This window comes from Glycine soja, chromosome 12 (assembly GCF_004193775.1).
Source record: "Glycine soja cultivar W05 chromosome 12, ASM419377v2, whole genome shotgun sequence".
NCBI classification, from domain to species: domain Eukaryota; kingdom Viridiplantae; phylum Streptophyta; class Magnoliopsida; order Fabales; family Fabaceae; genus Glycine; species Glycine soja.
The window spans coordinates 16027904-16036296 of record NC_041013.1 but is presented as its reverse complement, the minus strand read 5'-3'; the positions used below and the strand labels follow the sequence as shown (position 1 = coordinate 16036296).

The 8393-nt window shown below is 32.1% G+C and overlaps 1 protein-coding gene across 1 annotated transcript; it reads left to right on the top strand.

The window, feature by feature from the left end:
* The first annotated feature begins 2442 nt into the window (after positions 1-2442).
* On the top strand, positions 2443-6267 carry LOC114379897 (transcription factor ILR3-like). Its single transcript, XM_028338707.1, has 5 exons — positions 2443-2827; positions 4434-4496; positions 5115-5192; positions 5308-5470; positions 5796-6267. The coding sequence occupies exons 1-5, from the start codon at positions 2688-2690 to the stop codon at positions 6048-6050; spliced, it is 699 nt and encodes a 232-aa protein (XP_028194508.1). The 5' UTR covers positions 2443-2687; the 3' UTR covers positions 6051-6267.
* Positions 6268-8393: the final 2126 nt, after the last annotated feature.

Sequence of the window (8393 nt, the reverse complement as noted above, 5' to 3'; positions counted from 1 at the left end):
AATATAGATTTTAATTGTATAGTGTAGATACTATTTTGAGATTCTGTTTTGAACAAGTGATAGAACAAAAACACCCCAATAGTCAATACTATCCCATAAAGCACCAAATATTTAAGATTTGAATAAACAACCATTCCAAACAGAGGTTATGCCCACCCTCCCTTCCCCAACCATTATTATTTCTTTTGTTTCTCCACAAATAGCTAAGCCTCTTAATACATAGTGCCAAGTAATCGTCATTAGTGATATGTCCTCGTGTTCCATTAAGTAAGGAAAAAGAGTGCAGTGATTAACTATTCATTCAAGGAATCCAAAAAAGGAAAAGAAAATATGTTACGATACCAAATTAAAAAGAAATAAAAATCAAAAGGCATAAACACTTTTTTGTTTATAAAATTACTTCTTTAACACCATCCTTATTTCCTACTACTGATAAGGGGTGGGAATAAATGAGACCAGACTTTAATATCCTACGATGAATTTTTGAGATTTGAGTTTGGCCTATAACCTATCGAAAATTTTTATTTTGGCTTGGTCTGGCCTGATAACCTTTTCAAAAGCTTTTTTCATATTAAATCTTTAATATTTCTTTGGTCGTAATAGGAAAGTTAATGGAAATGAAACGTTAACAAAAATAAGAAAGCTAATAAAAATTATGAGTAATATAAAGAGACACAAAATCTGCTAATTTAAAAAAAATTAATTGTATCCAAAAAATAATATATATATATATATATATATATATATATATATATATATATATAAAAGCCGACCTATCTATAAGGTTGTTTAACAAGCCTAATCTTGGTCTATTTAATTTAATAGGCTTTTAAAGAAACATGAGCCTAGCCTTTTAATTAAATAAGTTAGTTCAGGTCAGGTTTTATATAGGCTAAGTGGCCGGCCTAACCTATTCTCATCCCTAACTACTAGCATCACAAAATGCTACTAGCCTACTAGTAACAATAACTTCTTTAAATGATCATTTATATTTATATTTCTGATAAAATACTAATTAATCTTAAGATTCTGGTTAACCAAATTAATTTTTGTAATTAATTGGTATTTTAAGGTTTTCTTGATACGTAGAACTAGTTTTTATTTGTGTGCTATATAAGATAAATTTTTTTTAAGTAAATTACACTAATCATGTTATTGGGATTTCCTGAAATTATATAACATCTTACTTTTTTAACACTTACATTAATTTCTTTTGTAGAAAAGTACGATAGATATAATATTTTTTAAATAAGTAAGAGGTTTTTATAATGTATAAGGAGATACCAATGTATTATTTTTGTAATTTAGTCTATTTTTGTAACATATCATATCACGTTTATTTAATAATTTTACTTGAGTTAAATAAGACAAGTAAAGTAACAAAGTTATATTTTTTGAGTATTTAATATAGTTGTGTATCAAATATTCAAACTTTAAATTATGATTAAATTACAATAATTTTGTGTTAGTTGATGTATGTGCTGAGTCATATGTAAAAAAAAATGTTATTTTTATACAATTAAAATTCATAATAAATTAATATTATTGAATTTATAAATTATATTATGGTTGAAATATATAATAAATAAATATTTTTAAATGTATAATTATATTTTATATTTACATTACATAATTTAAAATACAATATAAAATTATTTTTAGTTACTATAAAAAATTATTTCAGTTCAATCCTATATATAAATGTATGACCCTATGTGCTTTCTCATATCTCGATTTTCATCACTCTCTCTCACATTCAATCTCATTTGAATATTTTCATCTATTGAAGTGAACTTCACTCCTCTAGTATCATATGATTTTCTGCTTTTAAATTTACATACCAATTGAATGGTATAAGAATTTGTAAGTGAATATTAGAAATCATTTTAAATATTTATATTTTATCTTTAAAATTCAAATATGTTCCTAACTACATATTTGATTTTCAACTAAACATTTTAACTTAATTTCTTAAATTAATTTTGAATGAAATTAATTTTATAAAATTGATTTTATTTAAAATTAATTTTAAAGTGATTTGATTTATGTTTTAATGTTTTATTATAAAATTAAATTAGGAATAAAATTCAGTCAAAAAATTTGAATTCAACGGACAAATTATTTAAAATTATTTCAATTCAGAATCAATTCTCAACCTATAATCAATTCTAAAGTTTTCTCCTACATGAAATTAAACATGTAAAGTTACATTTAAAATTGAATTAAAATCAATTCTTTGCCGAACCAATCATACACTTGGTTTTAACTGGAATTTAAATATTTTTTAAAAGAAATTATTAATTAAAAGTCTCGTAATCCAAACAAGAGTGGCCAATACTGAAGCCCAAGTCCAAGCCCGGAACTCTATTTTTGTCGTAAAAGCTGACGACGAAGAATTCAATCACCACTTGCCAGTTGCCACCAATTTTCCCCATCTCCTCACTCTAACACACGCGTCCCAGAACAATTACAATTATACCAATAAATAAATAGTTAAATATTATTAAATTAAATAACCTTCCTTTTTTTCCTCTTCTTCCTCTCCGAACTTTGAAAACGTGCAAGCAAACCCCACACCCCCACGCAACAACAGTCCCCATTTGTTCCCCAGCAAAACAAAAACACCGCGTCTTCCCCGTGCGGGAAAAAAAAAAAGAATCCTCAATTTTCCGGGAAAACCCTTCAGAATGGTTTCCCGGGAAAATACCAATTGGCTCTTCGATTACGGCTTGATCGACGATATTCCCGTTCCGGATGCCACCTTTGGCGTCAATTCCTCCGCCTTCACATGGCCCCCTAACGCCCTCGACGCTCCTTCCAATGTCGGGTACTCACAGATCGCTTCGCTAATTGCGTTTTCCCTTTTCTCGCTTTCGTTCTCGCACTCTCTGATTTCGCCTCTTTTTGCTTATTATTGATGATTAGGGTTTCTTAATCGGTGTTTGATTGTGTTGGTTTTGTGAATGTTTGGTTTTAGGGTTTTGTGTTTCGGAAGTTCTGTGCCGTACAGAATTTTGTGGTCTTGGAAGAAATGTGATTTTTTTAAAATAAAAGAATTTGGGATTTCTTAGTCACCGGTGGTTGTTGTTTTGGTTTTTGTTTTTTGAATGTTACGTGGCTGAATTTGGTATTTTTGTGTGTAAATGTCTGGTCAGAATTAATGCTGGTGCCTCAGGACATTCTTGCACGTGCGAGTCTTAATTGCTTCTGCAGATTTCACATTGCTTAATTTTCTGTGTTAATAATGGATGTATGTTTCTGCATTTTATGACTGTGCAGTGTGTGTTTTAAAGAACTGTTGATTGGCTTGTAATTCATGTTTTCTTAATTTACTTATTTACATTTATGTAATAAAGTTGTTGGCATATGAAATTGGGGATCATTTGTACCTCCAAGTTTGGTGGTTTGCTATTTTGAAGTCATAATGTCATCTTAGGTTGGAATCAAGCTAGGTGGGTGAAATGGAAAAGTGCTTCAGCCACAATTAATTGTGGAGTGGTTGTTTAACTCAAGGGAAGATTCTTCTGTGAAGTATGATTTACAAGTTTGTTAATGCTCTATGGAAGTGATTGTTGTGGGTAGCGAAAGTGCTGATAAGGACAAGAAATGTGGAAGAAATGAGAGTGATGAGGTGGACGAGTGGATTGGATAAGTACAATATTATGAAGAAAAATATTTGAGAGAAAGTGAGATGGAAGGAGTAGCACCTATTGAGGAGAAGAAAAAACTCACGTAAGGTGGTAAAGTTTAGTCATTTGAGAAGAAGCCTGATAAAGTCAGAGAAGGGGGGTAATAGAGAAGAGGATATTCTAATTAAGGGGCAGAGGAAGACGAAGACCTAAGAAAGGTGTTATTAAAAACCATTAAGAAAAATCTTCTGTAAATGGTATACTAAAATTTGGCTACTGCTAGAGCCCAATAAAGCAACTCCTCCTAGTGGGGGGATAAGACTAGATTATTATTCTAACTCCCGTTACTGCCATTTTCCTTTGGTTCTAGGTTTTATTATGAGAATGGGAAATAATTTTACCAGAAGCATGCATATTTCTTTTGCTTGACATTTTTTTAGGGGAGAGAAGTGGATGGATTTAGGTTGAGAACTTGAGTATCTGAATGGCTGATAATACCAATTCAGGAAGGGTTTTTCCTTAGAGACCTATGGAATATGGACTATGAAATGCTACTTTTATTGCCATTCTTAGTAATACATTCTTATGTAATGAATATATTTCAATTCCCTTTTACTGTTAGATGATTACTTTTTTCCTTTCTAAAACATATATGTCTGTGATTTAAGGCCATATACAATTTTGTTTGGTCAAACATGACTGCTGACATTTTATTCTTACTATATTTACCTCTCCACCTGTGCCTCTATAAAAAAAGTTATTTTTTGACTGGCTTTTCTTTATTACAATATTATCTACTCCTAGTGTTGACATTGATGGCTCATTGGGGGATTCTGACGGTCTCAAAGAGTCTGGCTCAAAGAAAAGGTACACATTGTTCTATTCCCCATTCATTTTTATTGAATAAAATAATATTGCCAAGTAAAGGAAAGAAAACAAAGAATCAGCATGTTTAGTCACTTGGCAATCTTACCTGCTCTTCTGATGCTCTCTTTTCACTTTATTTCGTAATCTCTGTTTTGCACTTTTGCTTGTGTGCCTGGCTACTTGCTATTACTGTCTTCATATGGTTTACTGTTCTGTTTTGTTTTATTTCTTTTTATACCATAATAAATTAATAATGATTGAAAACCTAAGTTAAATCTAAAGGCAGTGTTAATTTAATTTTTAAATAATTTAAATAAATTTTCTTGGCACCACTAGCAACAAGTGATTTTAAACCAACTGACAGATGTCTATAATATAGTTAAGTCAAAGGATGAGGTTAATTAGGGCAAGTGATGTTAATCAAGAAGAAATAATCACAAATCCTATTGCATTGCATATGTTATCTTGTTCAAGTATAACACTTCCCTGTCTAGTAACATCAACTCCTCTTCTTTATATCAACATTAAATCAATGATTACACTCCAAAAATGAGTGTACCCAATCCAGCCTGCTTATCCCTGGAGGAAGTTTATTTTCTTGTTGATTTCCTGTTGCAGAGTTAGGTCTGAATCATGTGCTGCTTCTAGCTCCAAGGCATGTCGAGAGAAGTTGCGAAGAGATAGGCTTAATGACAAGTACACTGTTTACTTCCAAATTCCAACTACCTCCCCTGTCTTTCTGTTATCCTTGTGTGAGTTTTTGTGTAAATGTGTAGCTGAGGCATGTACCTTATATGATGGATATGATTAGGTTTGTTGAATTGGGCTCCATTTTGGAGCCTGGAAGGCCTGCCAAAACGGACAAGACTGCTATCCTGATTGATGCTGTCCGAATGGTGACCCAATTAAGGGGTGAAGCCCAGAAGTTGAAAGACACTAATCAGGGTCTTCAAGAAAAGATTAAAGATTTGAAGGTGAGGTTTCAAGTTACATTCATATAAGAGAATGTTCTGTTTTCACTTTTAATTATTAAAATGTTACCTATTATTCATTTTGTTTTATGTTTTCAAAAATTCTATAGGAAACAGGGAAAACAATTTATTTTCATTGTTTCCTATACAAACTATTGAAAATAGGGAAAATGCTGAAAGCAAGGTAACTGAAAAATAAAAATAGAAAACATTTTTTTCAAACCAAACAGCTCATTTTCTGCCTTAAAAGTAGTTCCTTTTCCTAATGGTGACTGAAAATCTCAATATTATCTGAATTAAATATCAAATTTCTTATCTGTTTGTATAGGCTGAGAAGAATGAATTTCGCGATCAGAAACAGAGGCTCAAGGCAGAGAAGGAGAAGCTGGAGCAGCAGCTGAAATCATTGAATGCACAGCCTAGTTTCATGCCTCCCCCTGCTGCATTTGCGGTGCAAGGCCAAGCCCACGGCAACAAGTTGGTACCTTTTATTAGCTATCCAGGAGTTGCAATGTGGCAATTCATGCCACCTGCTGCAGTGGATACCTCACAGGATCATGTTCTCCGACCACCAGTTGCCTAAGCTGGCACTGTACAATTCTCTGGGCCAGCATTTTGGTCCAAGGTTGTATCCATTTTACCAATACCTTCTTGGCTTTGTTAGTTTTCTTCTAAGTATTCTAACTGGACCCAGTGGTGACTTCTGACTGTATTCGGCATATGATACTATTATGATTAATGCTGGTATTTGCATGTAAATGTTAAATGAGCTTTTCTGGCTGTCTTCACCTCTTTTTTAATACTTGCTACTGTGTTCTAAGATAATCCAATGTTAGGTTGGCAGTAGCATTATTTTGGTTTAGGCTTTGCAAAATAGGCTAGTAGATACTAGATATTATGTTTTAACAATCAAGGAAGCAATAGAGCTATGGTACTTTAGTTTTAGTTTTAAATTTCGTGCAGCCATATTTCCCTTTGTACGCCAAATAGATTAAGTTATTGAAAGTTTCTCAACTATTAGTGAGATGTGTGGGGGGTGTAAATACAAATACTACATATGGTGTTTCGGTGACAGGTATATTAGCCCTACGCCGCTTGTCTATAACGTGGAGGTTGATGACTCTTCTAAATTTGAGGCTGAGCTAGAGGAACGATAATATATGAATAGGGCTGAGACAACTTTAAAAAAAAATTGAGTTCTATTGTTTTTGTTGATTCTTCATTGTTGTAAGCCGTTGGCATGTTCTGGCCTTGGAAAAGAGACCCCTTGACCATTCCCTTAAACCTTAACAGTTGAGAATTAAAAACAATATTTATTCTGTTTAAAAGCACAAATTGCATGGTCCCATCTTTCGTAAATCTACTAAACTTCCAAGCCATCAAAACCCCGCATGCTAATTATAATACACATTTTCAATTACCATTCAATATTACTAACACCGTGTCAAAAGCATCCTCTCAAGTCCAACTGTTTTTCTCAAAAAGCTTTGTCCACATACATCCAATCGGAGTCCCCTCCTCTTAAGTCTTAACCCACAAAATCCTCTTAACTACCCCAAAGTCTTAAACAAATAGGCAAAACCAAAAAACTAAACTAACGCAGATTCAGTATTGAGATTCCTTTGGTTGATGACTTGCCAGACTCATTATGCTTAGAGACATGACACATCATTTCGGGTAAAATGTGTTTTTTTTCTTGCCTGAGTACTTTCGGTCAATTCTAGTTTTAGTCTTGTAGTTTTAAATTCATCAACTTGATTCTTATCCTTTAAAATATAGACGAATTTTGTTCTTTTGCATTAAAAAATAAGTGGATTTGGTTCTTATTTAGTTCCTTGATTTGCAATGCATAAGGATTAAATTAACTTATTTTTTAATGTATAGGGACCTGATTGATCAATTAAAAATTAGTGACTAAAATAAAGTTTGACTAAAGTTATAAGAATTACAAATATATTTTATCCCATCTTTTTAATATAAATTTTTTCAAAAAACTATAAAAAGGAAATTCATTGAATAAGAAAAGAGATTTATTTTTTTAATGATTTTTAACTAATAAATAATAATAAGGAATGATTAAGAAAGAATGTGTTGATAATAATTTTCTTTGGAACATAAAAAAGAATATCCCTGCGCTGATCCCAGCTTAAAAGAAGCTGTCATGCCTTTATCTAAGATATTAAACAATAGAAGCTGTCATGCTGACGCCGTCCATCTTAGTTGGACAAATGGATATTCCTTCAGCCTGTATAGTTTACTCATTATTCATTACTATTTTTCACAAGAATAACTTTTTTTTTTATTTTCGTTATTTATTTTTTTAAAATTTAATCAGTTGTAATGAATAATTAATCTTAATAGTTAAATTTTAAGAAAATGAATAATGGAGAAGATCAATAACTTAATCCCTTCTCTTTAAAAAATAAGTACAAAATAAAATAAAAATGGAAGCGGAATGATTGGAAACGCGGTGGCGCAGTATGCAATTACAATCACGTCTTGTTTTGTCCTTTATGTTTAAAAGAGGGGGAAGGGCCCCCTTAGTACAAGCCTATGGCGACGGCGCCACTGGGAATCGGTTGGAATGGATGTGAATATTGTTTTATTTTTCTTTGAATATGCAGCTCATGCTATACGTTAACATTTACGATTTACCTATCAATTTAACATAGTTTTATATCTCAACTGAAGATAATCTTTGGTTGGCAAAATAACGCAAACGATCTCCTTTAGAAATAATTTCTCGATATGGGTCTGTTTTCATAATAATTTCAGGGAGAATTTGTTTTTCACGTAAAATTATGTATGTATGAACGTGTATTGCCATGCATGTTGTAGACACATGCTAACGGGCGACACAGTGGAAACTGCGAATGGCAGCATGTATGACGCCAGTCAAATTGATGATACCGTGCAAAGTAGTGTA

Bases quoted from the DNA above. Each gene is read 5' to 3' on its own strand.
- LOC114379897 (XM_028338707.1), top strand. From the start codon at position 2,688: ATGGTTTCCCGGGAAAATACCAATTGGCTCTTCGATTACGGCTTGATC. The intron at 4,497-5,114 runs GTACACATTGTT...TTCCTGTTGCAG, and splicing joins GAGTCTGGCTCAAAGAAAAG to AGTTAGGTCTGAATCATGTG. The intron at 5,193-5,307 runs GTACACTGTTTA...GGATATGATTAG, and splicing joins AGAGATAGGCTTAATGACAA to GTTTGTTGAATTGGGCTCCA.